General features: G+C 43.8%; 1 protein-coding gene across 19 annotated transcripts in view; it reads left to right on the forward strand.

Annotated features, from left to right (window-relative positions):
• Positions 1-9,522, forward strand: part of PHLDB1 (pleckstrin homology like domain family B member 1) — a 437,675-nt gene extending 428,153 nt beyond the window's left edge. For 9 of the 19 annotated variants that reach the window (XM_086956721.1, XM_086956728.1, XM_086956718.1 and 6 more), the window contains 2 exons: positions 6,355-6,393; positions 7,339-9,522. In XM_086956721.1, the coding sequence (XP_086812847.1) occupies positions 6,355-6,393; positions 7,339-7,479 (180 nt within the window). In that variant the 3' untranslated portion in view covers positions 7,480-9,522. The remainder of the gene's footprint in view (positions 1-6,354; positions 6,394-7,338) is intronic. The other 10 variants (XM_086956734.1, XM_086956729.1, XM_086956723.1 and 7 more) reach the window with 4 other exon arrangements.
• Positions 9,523-18,914: the final 9,392 nt, after the last annotated feature.

The following is an 18,914-nucleotide window of genomic DNA, read 5'->3' on the forward strand; positions in this document are numbered from 1 at the left end:
TGCTAAAATGTTTGTGGGAACCCTCTACCTGTTTTCTGCTCCGTCCCTTGTGACAGTGGTCGATTCAGCTGGTGGGGTGCGGGGGGGGGGGGGGGCATGACCTTTAGTGGAGGAAGCAAAGTTGTTTGTGAAGCTGTGGAACAGGAATTGGCAGCAATTGCCCTTGTTTGCAACCGCTTGGTTATGTGTCACAATGCTTGTCTGTTGACTTGTGTTTGAGAGTGTGTTTGATTTTTGCTGCAAATGGTGTGTTGTCATTTTGCACATGGTATTCCTTTATTTACAGTACTCTGTGGGTACTTGCATGGTTTGCTCTGCATGCAGGTGCCTTTCTGAACCTGGGAGATGTTTGCGTTTTGTTTGTCTGTGATTTACAACGGAACCGCTTGAAGACCGTTTCCTTTTTGATCTGCAACGGTGTGTCTCTGTCTTAATGCCTTGTTCATATGCATTTAGTGTTCATATTTTTTATATTGTGCTTCAGTGCTTCAGGTGTGTTTCAGCATTCTAAGATTCGGGCTTCTGTGTCCTCTCTCTATATGAATGTACACATTTCTCTGTATTCCTATAAATGTGTGCACTTATTGGTGCAGCCCGTATATGTGAACATTTAGTGAGTTATATGCTTGTATATGTAGGTCTGTCTTTGACATGTTTGTATGGGACTGTATGTAGAATTGCCTGTGTCCATGTTTGTGAAAAGTTCTAACACTACATTTTGGAGGCGCTTTTGTGTGTTTGTACATAGCTGAATGTTTGTTAGAGTTGCAATTGGAAGTATATAAACGTATAACTACCTCAGACATGCATTTTTCTAAACGTGTGTAGTGGCTAGTGATTTATCTTTTTTTTAGGTTTAAGCAGACTTAAAATCAAGTTATGCCAAGTCATTATAGAAGTGCCCTTGTTTTAATGGTTGAATATATTTGACTGAACAGAAGTGTGAGGCAATCTGCCAATCAGAATTATGAAAAACATTAATTGCTGCCAGGCAAATCGAGGTACCTAAACAATGCTTTCAGGAGTATTCCTCTGCTAGTGATATTACCCCAATGCTTCCTGCCGAAGTGACTATACTTTCTCCCTAACCAATCAGTCCACAGCATGGCCCTTCTGCCTCTAATACTGCTCCCATAAGAGGTCCTGTACCACGACCCCACAAGCTATGAATCTTGGAATTGTTGTCCTTTTTGCTAAACTTTTCTTCAAACCTCTCATCACAAAGCATTTCACCACGTTAAAAACCTGGCTCTTCTCAACCCACTTATGTCTCTTTTGGTGTGCTCTAACTGGGCTAGCTTTCCACTGTCTCCAGCTGGAGAATACCTGGAGTGCTTTAGAAATCTACTTCAATCATCTATCCATAATAACGCCTGTGAGTAAGTCCTCATAGGAAGCTGCTTCAGCCCTTTATCCTGCCTCCACAGTGCATCTTTTCGGCCTTCAACTGTTTCTCCATAGAAGAGATGCTGTGCTTGTGATAGTAATTAAACAACAGGGGGTGGTGATGGACAGAGTTTCTGAATTAAGCAGAATACTCTCACCCAGTCAAGAGATCAGGGCTTAATCCAACACCGTTTTTTAGCTCACTGCACCATCCCAGCTCAGAACCTGGCTATATGCAAATTAGTCTGCCCCTGGCCCAGTGTATCATGGGGACAGGGCAAACCAAACTACCAAGCCAATTCTTTCCCTGGGAAGGAAACAAGCTACCGGGGACCGGTTTCTGGCATTTCAGCCGTCTTCGGCCCGGCTTGCTTGAATCCTGATGGTGCAATGAGCAAGGGACTCACGTCTGAGTATACCCTTCCACGCTTATGGTGAACAAAATAATTAAACAACAGGGGGTGGTGATGGACAGAGTTTCTGAAATAAGCAGAATACTCTCACCCAGTCAAGAGATCAGGGCTTAATCCAACACCGTTTTTTAGCTCACTGCACCATCCCAGCTCAGAACCTGGCTATATGCACGGTGTTGGATTAAGCCCTGATCTCTTGACTGGGTGAGAGTATTCTTCTTAATTCAGAAACTCTGTCCATCACCACCCCCTGTTGTTTAATTATTTTGTCCACCATAAGCGTGGAAGGGTATACTCAGACGTGAGTCCCTAGCTCATTGCACCATCAGGATTCAAGCAAGCCGGGCCGAAGACGGCTGAAATGCCAGAAACCGGTCCCCGGTAGCTTGTTTCCTTCCCAGTGAAACAATTGGCTTGGTAGTTTGGTTTGCCCTGTTCCCATGATACACTGGGCCAGGGACAGACTAATTTGCATATAGCCAGGTTCTGAGCTGGGATGGTGCAGTGAGCTAAAAAACGGTGTTGGATTAAGCCCTGATCTCTTGACTGGGTGAGAGTATTCTGCTTAATTCAGAAACTCTGTCCATCATCACCCCCTGTTGTTTAATTATGTGCTTGTGATAGGTCCCACAGATCATGGGTATCGTGCCTGCAGACATATTCAGGAATGATACCGGATTGGATGTGTGGTCCATGGAATAATGCCTTCCTCTGAGAATTTATCTCTGGAATCATGCTTCAGCGGTTGGTGTCATCACTGTCTATTCAAGCACTTTGTCTTCAGTTGCAGCTTCCATCAGAGAAAAATGTAAAGGAATTGCTGACTGAACAAGTGTCATGTCCCTGTAAATAGAATATCATACATCTAGGCCTGCAATGCCTGCCTCCATTGTATTTATCTCAGCACTCATTCCTGCATCAGAGAATCTGTGCCACTAAAATGTTTCTATCGCAATTTATGTCAAGTCATTAGCCCACTTGTATTTTGCATCCACATGTGTTTTGCCCAAACCCCGGGTCAATCAACATGTATACAACATAAACTCACACATTGGAACTTTGGATCCAAGTTAAAGCAAATGGTTCAAGAGAAGGAATGCAATATAAGGGCCATGCTGTCAAGCTATGTAAAACAATGCAGGCCAGGCCTAGTAATGAATCATCAACTCTGCAAGGAAGTCCTCTAAAATTGATCCAAAGCATAAAATAAGCTGTGATGTTTGTCCAAGAAGTTAATATTAATGAAGTATTTGGAAAACATCTATTACAATATACATTTTGGGAGAACATTGCATGTTGCACAGATGTTCCCATGTGTGGAGAGACAGGCTTCTCAACTCTTTCTTCCAGAAACTCAATGTGTGGCTGTAGATACACATGCTTAGAATACTACCGCCATCTAGTGTTGGCCTCAGACATTTGCAAGTTGTTTTTCTTCAAAGAAGACTTTTCGCATTGGTATTCATTGCATATGGGCACCGACTCCATGTGTTTTTTTCCGCCATTGGGTTTGGCAATACACTGAGCATGTTTTTTTCTGCCTCGTTCTCAATTGTGTTGCATTGGATCTGTGCAAGCCCCAGTAATTTGGCTCTGCAACATTTGAACACCTTTGGCAGCACTGAAGACTATAGATGCCCTGGGACGTGGAGAACGTGCAAGGCCAAGAACTCACTCCTGTCCTTCATCACAGGATGCTGCTTTGGTGATATAATGGACACCCTTGTCAGATTTGCCCTTGCTGCCATCTAAAATATCCGTAAGTGTACCATCATGCCTGTGCAACTTGTGCCTGTACACCCAAGCACAACAACGCCTCCTGTCTGTCGTGCCACTCCTTCAGATCCCAAAATGCCATCAATAATTCAAGGCATCGTCGCAGGGCTCACCAGAGGATATGCCAGCAGAGTATCTCAGAGACCCTGGATATCATTGGGGAAGAAAAGACCCTCTGTTCCAAAGAACAGGAAGACGGCGGCATGTCTGGTCTCCCAGACGCACAACCACCACCCTATCCGAAGACATTGTCCTCAAGCAAGTCCAACCATGAAGAGAGAGAGGATTTCAACCTAGCGCCAAAGACCAGTCGTCCACTCACACCACGCCCAGGATCATTAGTGTACCTTAAGTCCCTGTCGCCCATATTACTCAGTCATGGTGCCAAAGGAAGTCCTAAGCTAAGCTAGAGCACTGCTGCTTAGGGATCTGGCATGAAGGTACCTTTGCTTTGAGGTAAGTGGACACTAGCAATTCAGCAAACTTCATGTTTAGTCACCACAGCTCCAAGAGTGTTTACAGAGTGCCCTGCAGTGGTGGCTATGCATTTGTCAAGGGCAAGCGTTCACTTTGTCCCTACCTTGACAATTGGCTTATCGAGAGCAGCAGCAAGCAGCAGTGTCTAGCTCACAAACAGTGGTGTTCCTGTTTCACAGCTTGGAGTTCACCATAAATACCACCAAGTCCTACCTTCACCCTTTAACCCCTTGCATGCTGATGGCGGCCCCCGGCCGTCATGCATCACGGTGGGCGTGTGCTGATGACGGCTCGGGGCCATCATGAACCCGCCCACTCTTCAAAACGGCCGCACAGGCGCAGAATCGTGGCCGCGCCCAGTATTGACCACAGTCTTGGGTAAAGCCTACTCAGTCCAGCAGCGTCTCACAGCCTTTCAGCAACTGCTCCCTCTTTTATAGCCCAGTCGTCAGTTTACGGTGTGGACTATCATGTGCCTTTTAGCGGTGATGTTCTCCTGCATCTCTACTGTTCCACATGCAAGGCTTCATATTTGCCCCCTGAGAGACTGCCTCACGTTTCAATGGCCCCAAGAAGAGGGTCACTGTGAAGGTTTAGTGTTAGTACAGGCCAAGGCATATGGTGAAATAGTAGCTAGCTGTTGGGAAGCAGGTATTTTGCAGATCAGTACCGCAAGTGACCACGGTTGCTTTGCTACATGTATTCAAATCTGCTATCGTAAAACAAAAAAAATTCTACCTGCTTCACCAAAGGGGGCACGCCACTTGTAAGAATGGGGCAGTCATGGCCTTTCTAGGAAACAACCCGCGAGCAGATATCTGCGATGCAGCTGCCTGGTCAACACCACACACTTCTACCAAGCACTATTGTGTGGACGTCTTTACATGGTACATGGCACGTTTTAGAGATCTGCATCACCCACACCCTAGGCACCACATCCAGAGGACACTGCTTTACAGTCAATGCTAAGCATGTGCATCTAAAGCCACACATGCTACTAATCTGATCTGCTATTTACCCTGCAAGCATCTGTTCTTAGCTTGTAGTGCGGTAGACTCACATGTCCCCGCTAGTGCTGTAGACTCACATGTCCCCGCTCTCCTTCCCGGACCGTTTGATTGTTAACTATTCTTTATTTCACTGCACTTCACGCACCATACTTTGATTGACACTCCATACATTCTGTCACCCGCTTTGCAAAAGCAATCTAACATGAAATTAGTGCCCATGCGTATTGTATTCCAAGAGCAGGAGTCGCACAATAAATAGCTCATGACGTGACAGACTTCTTGGCAGAAAGACAACTTGCAAATGCCCAAACCAAACACTAGATGGCAGGAGTGTGCTAAGCATGTGAATTTACTGCACTACACGCTACGAACAGATGCTTACAGGGCAAGTATAATTTTCCTTTTCAAACTTAGTTAGTGATCACCAGATGTAGGTCACCATTGTCTTTGCACTAAGAGGTCTCAGGACCAATTTGACCCATTACTTTAACCTTGCACATTTATCAGTTTATCACTCTGCGTAATTTGTGTCAGTTACTTCAGATGTTTACATGATGTGTAGTATTTCCAACACTTGCAGAATTTTAGTTGCGAAAAAGTCTGGGAAAAGATTTTAATTGTCGATAATGCTGTTGCAAAAAATAATTTTTGCCCAAAAAAGTTATAGAAAGGAGAATTTTGTCAAATGTTCCATACTTAACCACTACAAAGTTTTTTAACTTAACAGAACTTTGCAGGCAAAACTTACATTTCAACGACCCACAGTTCTAAGCCCTTTCTTAGTAATTTGGGCACCAAAGCCGAGTCAAGGTACTTGGCCTGGTCGTATCGACGTAGTGATAGTGTCTGTAATGTGCATTAAGGTAACTGGATGAGCACGCCGAATGACAGATATACAAAGGCTTTTGTAGCCTTCCACTTTACACGCAGGTTAAGTGACAGTGCATTTCTCACATATCCTCTTTAAATCAAAGCACGCCTCAAAAGAGAACTTCACAAATAGAAAATGTTACCCTAGCAGTTTTAATAGCTCCTACTCAATTTCAGAAGGGCTTGTCATTTTGTGTGTGGAGTGTGCATTGATTGAAGATTGTCTCTTGTGACTTTGAATCAGTCTTGCGCCTCCTGTGTCCTGTTCCTGTCACCTCTGTCCATGTTTTCATCTCTTTCCATTGCTCTGTCTTTTTGTCCCCTTCACCTGTTCCCCTTTCTTCACGACCTTCCCTTTGTCTCCCATCACTTTTTGTTTCCTTTCTCATCTTGTTAACAGACTTTATCTCCTTTCTCTGAAGCAGATCTCAGATTTCCTTCCTGCTCAGTTCCGGAAAGAGGTTGGTTACTTTGGAGGCTCATGCTCTTCATTGGGGAGGTTCTCCCATGTGCTGAGGTCTCCCTCATAGTAATTGAAATTTAACAGCATGTAATCCGATTGCAGTCAGCGCTCCAGACAAACTGTTCTGCCAAATGTCTTCCTACATTTGACCGGTGTCCCATACGTAGACATTGGCACTTCTTGCGTGCTAGAGAGGAGCCAGTGTCCTGTAGCAGTTGCATACGTCCTTAAACGTGAGCTGCTCCACAAGTCCTAGAAATACGAGGGCTCCACTCTCAAGGCTCCATATTCCGGCTACTTGAGGTCCTGTAAAAAAAACAATTAAACCCTTATTATGTCCTAAAGCGCACCCACCACCATTTTCAAGTGCATCTGGAGGCTTGTACGTAGCCAGTTTCTAACTGGCTGCTTTCTTCTCCTTTATACTGGGAATACCCCCGCTTAGTGCGCACAAACACAACACACAAACAAGCACACACACAGCAAAACAACAAATGTATCTATTTTAGATAGATGTTTGTGACTTAATCTGAAGTTATGCTGCTCTCACAAATGCTAACACTCACATCTGTGTTTCTACAAACGCCTCTCAAACGAGCACACAGCCTTGTCTATTCTCTCATGAGTTCACACGATTATATTTTTTAACTTTTTTACATCCTTCCATTTTCAAATGTATATTTACTATAGCACACCATTTTCCCCAGTGGCTCTCACAGTGTGCGCATGTGCACAGACACTCTTTCACACTCTCACTCGCTCACACTCCCTCACTCTCGCTCACACAATTCCTTAGTATGCTGTGAAAGCACCCCGGTCATATAAAGATTGCTTTGGCAGGCAGTGATCCTATATTGTGCCTTAGAATTGGTCCTTGTTTCCGCCACCTCCGTTTTCCCTGTGGAATTAATACTGATCCTTTGTCTTTTTGTCACTTCTGCAGAGCCCAAATCCAGCGCTCACTTTCTGTGTCAAGACGCATGACCGCCTTTACTACATGGTAGCCCCTTCAGCAGAGGCCATGAGGATCTGGATGGATGTGATCGTGACCGGAGCTGAAGGCTACACGCAGTTTATGAAATGACGAGCATGCAACACAGACTGCATCTAGACCCCCTCTACGTAAGGTGCTTCCTACCCTGGTTGTCCTGGGAAAACCTCACCTTCTTAGGCTGGATTCTTCTCATCAGTGCCAAGAGAACCTGCAATGTCTGTGAGCAGAGAAGTGCATGCCAGTTACAGATCTACAGTGATCTTTCTACTTTGGGACAAACGAATGGAAGACCCAGACACCTGACCCATGAAGAGAGCCAATATGGCTGCCCAGTATGACTCCCAAGATTGCCCATAACATAGTTGCGTGACATGACTGCCAAATATCCCCCAACATGGTTGCAACCATAGACGGAAATATGGCTGGCAAAAAAAACTGCCAACAGTGTCCCAAGATGGCTTCCAATTGTGGGCTCCAAAAATGGCCTTCTTAGATGGCGGCCACCATTGCCCCTTGTATGACCACCCATATGGATACACTACTTATTTATGAGTGCGTGATTTCTGGATCACTGTATTCTAGTGTGGAACTGTGGAACAATTCTAGTACAGTCTGGACACAGATAAGTAGATCTTGGTACTCCTGCCTTTCAAACTGGACAAGTGATGCTTTTATTAACTTAAGACAAAGAGAAAAAACACTATCAGTACATATCTATCTTTTCCCTAGAGTTTAACAAAGTATTTAAATATTTTTTTTCATTTTAAATGAGATGATAAAAACTTTTTACTGATTTTTACATGCAAAAAGGATGAAACACGCTTATTTTTTCATGCGTTGCTCCAAGTGAAATAATTTCTGGGTTTCCACAGGATGGACTATTCTGGAGATCTTTAAACTTTTGCAATAAAGACTGATTTTCAGGGAAAAACTCAAATAAATGGACTTGCATATCCCGTCATCTAGGGCTGGTTGTGAGAGCCATGGGATGCAGGTGTATGCATTAAAGTTAAGAAAGACACCCGTTTCTTCAGTGGGGACTTCCCTGAGTTCAGTTACAACTTGGAGTGCGGGTTTTTATATATTATAGTCTTTTTTTATTGACTATTAATTATTGTTGCTGTTGACAAATGTAATACACTAAAGAAAATGGTACAAAAACACCCGCCAAAGAGACATTGCTATGTTTGTGTAGGAGCAAAGCTGCTGGCAATTGACAAACTGGCTAAAGCTGTTTGAGATGGATGGCAAATTTGTCGTACAGAGGGTTGGAGCCTTGTAAACGTGGGTGGAACCTTTACTTGTGGACTTTTGCCATCCCTATATTTTATGAATCCTCATTACTGCCACTCAGCCAGTGTACCATAATTGGGCCAGTAGTTGTCCGGTGCCCAACATAATTTGAATTCTGTTTTCATTTTGTTTGTTTTGTGTCGCTACCACAGCCAGCCACATTGTACAGCATGTGGCATTAACTGGACTGACCAATGCTGCCTCCTGCAGGGAGGGCTGCCCCTCCACTGCCCACTGCGTGCCTTCCCAAACATTACTACATTCTTGGGGCTGGGGTGATCAAGTCGAGGAGGATGATTAATATGGTGCTGAACCTCGCTGTTATTATTGTATTCCCCTTTCTTTGCTTTTGAGACGAGAGGCTGAGAGTTGTTTTCCATGTGTGCCTGTGTCAGTGTTGTCTTGTGGTGGAGTGCCCTTCATTCACCCTGCTTCCAGTGGTGGGTTGGTCTGTACCTCTTACCTGGTAGATAGGGGCAGAGGATGAACAACTTTTTTTTGCTTGCCATGGAAGTTGAGGGCTTACTCTTTCTCTGTACTTGTTCATCCCTTGAAGATTAGTGAGACCTCCTAGTCCCACGCCCGCTCTCAGGAGTTATTTGAGGGAGACATTTACTCTCCGAAAGCCTTGACACGTTTCTCCTACAGCTCCCAGTTCCTCCACAGATCCCAGGGCCCTGGCAAAATATGCAGCCTTCAGGATCTGCCTCTGTGCCTGCTTGTATCTGGTCCCCCTTGCCCACATTCTCCTCTTCCTCCTCCCACCTCTTGTGACTCTGGGCTCGTCTTTAGTGTTTGTAAACTGGTTGGTAAACATTAAAAGCTGTTTGAGGAATTAAATGGTGTCTTGGGTCACTGATTACGTCATATGATTGGGTGTTTAAGGGTTCATCATGTTAACTTGTTCAGTGTGTGATGTATGCATACGTGCATAGCTTTTTCAAAATAATCATGTTACTGGATTATTTTCTTTTACAGTGGAGAAACTTTACCCTTTGCACCACATGTAAAATAGATCACATCTGCTCCTTAAACCATATCCTTAATGCAAGTAGGTCACATAATTAACATCCAGACACTTTTAAAACCTCTACCTTTGGCACAGTAGTCAACAATCTTCTTAACCCCATCCGCGCTAAGCGTTTTACCGCTGTGCGCTAAAGATTCGGAATTACCGCGTTACATGACGAGCTCAGCTCGTCATGAGCGTACGACAGGCATACCTCATGACGAGCTGAGCTCGTCATGAGCGTGGAAGGGGTTAAAGCCCCATCCTTGTTTTGAGACCTCTGTCCTCTTCTCTACCCCTTTCTTCAAAACTGGCATATTCTCAATACACTTAGTCTCATCACTTGCCTTTACTACTCAAAAAACTCTCATGAAAGGTTTTCCTGCTCCCTCTTTTCTTAACCTTGTACCATCCTAGCTCTTCCTTAGCCTCTCATCTGACACCCTCTCTAACCACGCCGCTACTTTCTCCCTTAAATCCAAGAACTATAGCTCATTATCAACAAATAGGTGCACCTCGTAAAACCTGATACAATCATGATCCTCCGACCTAGATACCAAAGTTTCTTAAAACGTCTTGTCCTACAAAACATCTGTATGTGTCTCTGCACCTTAATTCTAGCGATGACTACTTGTATGAAGGCCCCATGCCACACTGTTCTCAGGACACCTCTGTCTACACTACAAACCTCCCACACATGTTTACTTCCTACAAATTCCTCTTCAGCTCGTTCAACACTTCTATGTATGGCAACCTACCAAATAGTTCTCACCATAAATGCAAAGTGAAAATTACCATAGAAAGTTTGAAACTTTGCTTCAAACTCTTGTTATGTTACACTGTAATTGATGGTTTGCAGCATGTGTACACGAGGATGGTGTGTTTGCACACTCCTGCCATTTAATGTTGGGCTCAGAACTTCACAAGTTGTTTTTCTTCAAAGAAAGGGTTCCGGTTTGGAGGTAACTGTTTGTACTGCCACTGAAACCATAATGCACCAGAATACAGACACCACCTTAAATTGTGTGTTTGAAGCATGTGTGCTGTAGGTGCATATGCTTTGTATAATTCCGCCATCTTATTTATTTATTTATTTATTTATTTTGTATACTTATAAAGCGCAACCTATCACCCAGAGGGCATCCTGGCGCTTTGAACTTCGGCAGACACACAACTCACTGCTCAGACAATTTTCGGGAACATCTAGTGCTGGGGTCGGAGGATTAAAAGTTGTTTTTGTTCTAGGATGTTTTCTTCAAGTCATGAGGCTGTGTGACTCCTCCTCTTGGTAATACAGTGCATGGTCATCAACGCCATGTTCAGATTGTTTTTATTTCTACCGTCTGGTTCGGATATAGTATCTTGCTCTCCGGTTTGCGACTCCTTTGGGTTCCTTTCGGTCCGTTTATATCTTTCAATGTTATTGTCTCGATAGGTCTACTATTGCATTCCATTCACCCTTTCTGTGGCGGGCCTTTGGCTCACCTTCTCTACCCATGGGCCCCGCCCGACCAGGCAAAACTTCTCCATTTCCAACGCTCTCGGAGAATGACGTGCTGATGGAACGCAGCCCATTCCGTTTCTGTCTGAAGTGTCATTCCAAATGCCCTCCCACCGACCAACATCCCTTTTACAACATGCATCTCGTCCAAGCATTGAGAAGAAAGTTGTGAGGCCTGCAAATCCTTTTGGTCCAAAAAGACTCTTCGGGACCAATGTACGAGACAACAGGAAATGCAGCCCAGACAAGCGGAGGATGTTCCAGACATATTCAGTCGACAAGAGGAGGCGGAAGAAGCTTCAGCAGCACAGGAAAATTCGCTTTCCATCCATGATTCTGAATCTCAATCTGAGGATGACTCTACCATTCTTCAACCAGCGCAGACAGTGAGTACTTCTACCCTTGATCCCAAACCATGGGCTTCCACTGGAAAACCTGCTCATGGGCCACCACTGAAGACAAGCCATGGTGCACACCGAAAACATGACTCGAAACCCCCGTGCTCTGGCTCGGCTCCGAAAGTTTGGCCTAAGTCAGGGGCTCCACCTTTTTTTATATCTGAGGCCACCACACCTTGTTCTTCGGTCTCAGCACTGAAACAGAGACTTTCTATTTCGCAACCAAATGTTCCACCATCGAAAGTAAAGCTTTAACCACTGAAATGCTTCGTTGTCAGTCCGAAATCTCCTCCAGAGTCATTTCTTGAGCAATTTCATCAAAAGCTCTATCTGAAACAATAAAGACTGCAAATTCAGCCTGGAACTAAGAAAATAATTATGCAAACACCAAAACATTAAGAAGCAATCGAGTTTTAAGGAGGCATTGGACATTCCTGTTCAACCTGTACAGAAGAAAATAAAGGCTGCTGCAACTAGTCCATTGCATATTCCCATTCCACCTATACCACAAACACCTCCTCCGCCACCTACTCCCCCATCTCACTCACCACATTTGTCTTGAGGCAGGATACACATCCCCTCAATCATTACTAGAGGAAGATCAGGATATCCCAGATGATATAAAATATGGGGATGCCTGGGATGATTATGGTATTGAGCCCCAAGCTGACACTGACCCTGACTTATATCCCAATTGCCCATCACCATCTGATGATGCCTCTGCTTATCAGGACCTAATAGCACGTGCAGCCACCTTCCATCAGGTCCTCTATATAACCATTCAATACAAGAGGATTTTCTGTTTGAGACTTTGTCTAATGCACAGAGAGGGTTAAAATATTTACCTTTACTCAAGGGTATGACACGTAATTCAGACAAAACTTTTAAAGATCCAGTCAAAGCGAGGATAATTGCTCCACGCATTGACAAAAAGTACAAAGCAGCACCAGCAGACCGCATTTTTAGTAGAGGTCAACAACTGACCCTGGACTCTCTAGTAGAATCAAATACAAGGAAAAGAGCTAACTCCCGAACAACTGGAGATGCTGCACCTCCAGAAAAAGAGTCTAAGCTCATAGATGCCTCTGGTAAACGAGTTGCTGCACAAGCAGCTAATAATTGGCATATAGCCAATAGCCAGGTTCTATTAGCAAGATATGACAGAGCCCACTGGGACGAAATGGAGGGGCTCCTCTCAACACCTTCCAGAGGAGCTTAGAAAAAGGGGTCAAGAAGTTGTAAGTGAAGGTAAACGTATTACCAACAATTCTTTTAAATGTGCACTGGATGCAGCCAACCGCACTGCTGGGGTTAACACCAGTATCCTATTACGTAGACACGCATTGTTAAAGGTGTCAAGATTTAAGCCTCGGGTATAGCTAGCCATACTAAATCTCCCGTTCAATTAAGAACATCTTTTCAGTCCTCAAGTGGACACAGTCCTTGAAAAGATGGAGGACACTGAGGTAGCAAAATCCATGTGAGCCCCACAAACTAACACGTACCATGGTTCTTTACCAATGTCCAATTTCAAACAAGGTGCAAAAACAGCTACCATAGACACCTCTGGGTCACAGTACAAAAATCAAGGACAAACCTCTACATCTAGAGCTTTCTACAGAGGTTCTTATAGAGGAAACAATTTTAAAGGAAGAGGCTGAGGAAGCAAAACCAGTTCCTCAAATGCCAATAACGAGCAATGACTTTCTTACCATTCCCCCAGACCGCTTAACACCTGTCAGGGGCCATCATGTACAGTTTCTCATCAATTGGAAATCGATCACAATAGACCAATGGGTCTTGGACATTATCCAACATGGTTAGTGTGTGTAGCTCATAAGAACGCCTCCAAATACCCCACCTCGCAAACACTAACTGTCCACACAACATCAAATGCTTCTGCAACAAGAGATAACAACTATGTTACAAAAGGAAGCAATAGAACCAGTTCAACAAGAATTTCAGGGGACAGGAGTATATTCACTATACTTCCTTATCCCCCAAAAAGTTGGATCCCCGCTGCCCATTCTCGATCTCAGACCATTCAGTCAATAATTACTTTATTCGATTGTATTTACTGTACTTGTATGATTGCCAAAGACAATCGTACGAAAATAATGAGAGCTACAAATCATATCATTAGGTAAATATTATACAATTCAATCTCAAGCATAGGCAAAATACACAGCTATTAAAAGTCTTGCCACCTACCAACAAACAGTAAAGTTTTCTATGAACTGTAAATATAAAAGCGCAGGTCTCACTTTTTTAAAATTCAAATGTGCAAATAAAGGGCGTATAAACTCTTGGCACAGGTTAACCCATGTAGGGCAATTTAATACGATGTGTAAAGTGGCTAGTGCAGAAGACTCATCGCAGGAACATACAGGAAGGCGTTGTGGCCTATGCCATCCTGCTACAAGCTGCGGGAGCATATTCACACGAAAGTATGTTAAAAATCTAATTTGGTTCAGCTGCATATCCACTGTGAGATAGTTTCATTCCATCACTACTTTTTACCATAGCATGATGTATACAACAGTGTTTACGCTATGAGTCTTGCAGTCTGAGTTCTTGGGCATACTCAAAAAATACTTTCTTGACTTCCGCAGTATCTGATTTAGTTATTTTCTCAGGTGAGTTGAAGACATGCAATAAGCCCAAATTAGAAAGGGTAGTTTTCATATAGCTCAACCACTGTATACGTGAGATAAAATTCAAGTTCAAACAGTCTGTTAGTATTAATCTATTAAAATCAAATTCTTGTTTAGTCCTTATGGAGCACCATAGTAGTATTGGGCGCAAGCGTATAGAGTCACCTATATAACCTGCCCCTACCGCTTCATGAATTATTTCTGATGGGACATTCTGTGGTATGCGTAACAGTTTCCTTAGGTATTTATTTTCTGCTGTTTGTATTGTGTGGAAGATTTATAACCCCAAATTTCTGCCCCGTAGGTTGCAGCTGGGACACACTTCGCATTATAGAGGTATAATATGGACTTTATGTGACTGTGACCTAAACTCCTAGAGAAAGCATCAATACTATAGTCCACCCTATTAAAGGATTGGGTGTGTGAATTCAGTAAGGGCGCCCAGGGCAGTCTGTCAACCAACAGTATGCCTAGGTAGCTAAACCTGTCCACCTTGGCTATATTGTTATCCTTTATCACATATTTTCTAGTCTTGGTGCCTATGGGTCCTAAAGTCATAGTGTAAGATTTGGTAAAATGAATTTTTAATGCCAAATTTTCCATAAATTCATGAGATTGGTTTAGTAAAAATTGCAAGCCATTAGCTGTCCGGGAAATAAAGACAGTATCATCCGCGTTCAACAGAGTGGGTACCGTTCTTTGACCTATCTTTGGGACGCCTTTACAATTGTCCCTGAAAAAATGATCTAATTGATTTATATATAAAAATAAAAAGAATAGGAGCGAAAATACAACCCTGTTCGGCCCCCTTCCCCAGTTTAAAGTGCTTAGTGCATTCTCCTGATGGGCCAAATCTTACCCTCACCTCGAGCCCCATATGTAGGTTGTGCTAAAGCGCAACTATGGCTTCATCCATCCCCATGTCCCTCAGCACAGCCCATAGCTTAGATCTTACCACTGTGTCCAATGCCGTGCTGAGGTCCATGAAGTCTTAAGTGTATACTTTCTTTTTTTGGCCACTGTGTATTTGTTAACTAACAAATATAGATTCAAGTTCTGTTCGATTGTGCCTCGTCCTGGCCTGAATCCATACTGTATATCTGACAATATTGTTATCATTGGCCAATCCAATAAAGGCTTCAACAAAGCCCTACCCAACACCTTTACTTATGCATCTATCAAAGAGATCGGACAATAGCATGCTAGGTCAGTGTGCTTTCCATTTTTAAAGACCGGAATTATATTTGATGGCTTCTGTGAAACTGGAATGTGATCACGAGCTGCTGCATTCAAATGTTGCATAACCAGGGGTGCACAGAGATCTATACATGATTTAAAAAGGTCACCAGGAACCCCATCTGGGCCCTAAGCCTTCCCTGCTGATAATTTCAATATGCTTTCCCTCACCTCTTCCAGTTCAAAGTGGACAATATTTTCTGTAGTAGGGCAGGCAGTTATTGTATATTCGCAGTCCTTTGCTTATATTCAACCAAAATGCTTTTCCAGTTTCTTCGCAGTTATAGTAACACTAAAGTCCACCAAAGTCCACTACTAAAGTCCACTACTGTGCCCTGTGCCCTACTGTGCCCTCATTAAATAACGGCTGATTTACTACCCTCCAGAAGTCTGTACTATTCCTTGTGTTGCAGGCCTCTTCAAGCTTCTCTCTTCAGGGCATCTAGTCTCTTCTTACAGGCTAATGCATATGTCTGCCTGGCTGTTTTAACTGCGCATGACTGTCTCTGTTTACATTTTATTGCTGTCATCAACGGTTTATGGGCCTTTGAGCATTTCTTGTCGAACCATTTAGGGCCTGAGCTACTAACCATAGCATTATGTTTGATCAGGGCTCGCTGGATTTCTTTGCAGATAATGGAAAGGGAGTCTAAAAGGGCCAGATCATAAGCATCTACATTCAAACAGACCTCAAATGTGTGACTGCACTTCTGGACCAGATTACTCAAAAAGTACTCCGGGAGTTCTTTTCCCCAGCTGATACTCCTCCCTTGAGTTTTAGTAATTAGCAGTTCTTTATAGCTGTCGTTCGGCGTCTATGCTTCGAGATCATTCCAACCAAACTTTGCAGTTATCGGATTGTGATCACTAAAAGTGCTCTAAACTATATATAATCTTCCAAATACTGAAGCAAGTGAGCTGAAACCAAAATATAATCACTAGTTGAATTTGTATTTCTTTCCCTTAAAGGTTGAAACAGCCGAAGCTAAAACACTCATCTCTAAATAGAAAATTATAAAGATTTAATTCTGAGAATAAAAGATTAAAGTTATCACCTTGACTAGTATGCTTGAAATGAATTTGCTCTAGCTCCTTTGACTGGACCAGGTCCCTTTCCTCAAAACAGGTGTCGCAGGGTTGTAGGTTGATCTCCCGCCAACAAAACTATTGGCGAGAAGGACCACTCTAACAAAGTCTTTTCATAAAATCTCCTAAGCTCTGTCTCCAGGGATTTCGTAGAAGAGGGTGAATTGTAAACCTTAATTATCAAGATTTTATTATAATGGGCGACCAATGGGAATACTCCCAAAATATTGCTAGACTCAAATGTTATCAATTCAGCAGGGCACTCTATTCACAGGCTTATAAATGTTGCCAGACACCCCCCCCCCCCCCAGCTCTACCAAACCGGGACGGCTCTGCCTTAACCTGAAAAACAGTAAACGCATCCATAAATAGGTTCCCAACTGCATCCCAGGTTTCTTGTAGACACACTATCTCAAAACATTTACAATAGTCCATCCCTCGATTATCTGGACGTAAAGTGCTTATCGCTACAATGTTTCAACTTAATATGGATAGGTTATTTTTAATCCTATTTATAGATATTCTCTCCCGTTTCCCTCCCTGTCTTATCTTTAACATAGAAGGACCTATCCTCTGTTGATTCTGACTGTGATGGGTTACTCTCTTCACTGGGCAGTCAATCCACCTCTGCTAATACTTCAAAACGATATGTTGCTATAACAGGGTAATTGTACTTATGCACCATGCCCCCCTTCATTTACTTTAACTTCTAATTGGATATTCACTTTCGACATCCTTGGGGCCCTGAAGGTCTCCTGACTGAGTTGGATTCTTGGCCTGTAGAAATAACCCAACGGCAATAAGATAATGTCTCTGTCCACAAGAGCATCCCTCTTACAGGGATATTGAAACTCTCCACCACAGAGCTACCAAATTAACTCCGAGCCTCCATAACTCCATTCTGGAACTAAAGAACCTCCTGCACCTTACCGAACTCTCCTTCTCAAATCTCAAGCTCCTGCAGAAACTCTACTACCCCCCCTTCCACCGAGCTCCTCCTTTACCCATTTCCGATATCCCTGAGACACCTGCCCCCCGCGCAAGCAGCCTTGCCACCTCTTGGAAGAGGAAATTCTGGCCCTCCTCCTTACCTACAAATCTGCCCCTGTAACTCCTAGTCCACTAGACATCACGGAGGAAGCAGTTCTAGACCTCCTCATTAGCTACAAATCTGCCCTGGTAACCCCATGCCTTTCAGACTTGAGTGACGAACACGCTATCCGCACGGTTGCAACCAACCCCAACAGATCAGCTAGAGCAGTTGTCAATAGCAACCTAGCACTAGTACCCATCTCTGCCCCTACTCGAGACACTCATTCCAACTCCCCACTATCCAGCCTCCTAATTAACTGCCGCTCAGCAGTAAAGCATGCCACTGGTGTCGCCGATCTCATCCTGAGCCAAAAATCTGACTTGGCGATCTTGACCGAATCTTGGCTCAATTAATCCTCATCGCCCTGCCTAGACCTCTTAGTCTCTCCCAACTAGAACATCGTAAGGTTGGACAGGCAGTCTAAAAAAAAGGGGGGAGGCATTGCCTACATGTACCGCTTTAACCTCCTTGTTACCGAACTTCTGGCAGATCCCACAGACTCCTGTGAATATCTTGCACTTTCCATATGCAGCAACACCACCCAAGTATGCAGACTGCACATCTTTTACCACCCGCCAGGCAGGAATGACACCTTCACTGACTATCTCATGGAAATCATCACAGCTAAGGTTTCCCCCAACTCTAAAGACATTTTTCTTGGTGACTTCAACCTGCGCTGGAACAACCCCAAGGACCCTCAGGTCAACACCATCAGATATTTCCTGGCCGACCAAGCCCTTACCCAAGCTGGCACTCTCCAACTCACTTGAAAGTCACCACTCTTGACTGGATCATCGCTAAGGAATCAGCGGTAAGCTCATTTCTATAGACCCATGCGATTGGTCTGACCACCACGCTATCACCTTCCTTCTGCCTGGCATCCACAAGACCTGGGCTCCACAACCTGTGATTCCGAAACGTTGGGTTAGAGACATCAAGAACCTTGATCTCGGAAAACTGGCCGCTCGTTGTGAGACTGATCCCACCTCATATCGCAATGGCCAACAACCTCACTGAACACTATTCAACGATTATTTCCAACATTCTTGATGACCTTGCTTCGCTAAAACTAAAAGAACCCAAATCAAAAACAGAAACCCTTGGTTCAACGGATCCCTCAATAATTAGAGGAGATCCGCCCTGCAGACAGAACGAAACTGGGAACAGCACCCGTCAGCAGCCCATCTAAAACTTATCACCCATTCCAGAAATGCCTACAATAGGAAATCCTCAACTTAAAAAAAGAATTCTTCCG

Source organism: Lissotriton vulgaris, chromosome 2_1 (assembly GCF_964263255.1).
Source record: "Lissotriton vulgaris chromosome 2_1, aLisVul1.2, whole genome shotgun sequence".
Lineage (NCBI taxonomy): Eukaryota > Metazoa > Chordata > Amphibia > Caudata > Salamandridae > Lissotriton > Lissotriton vulgaris.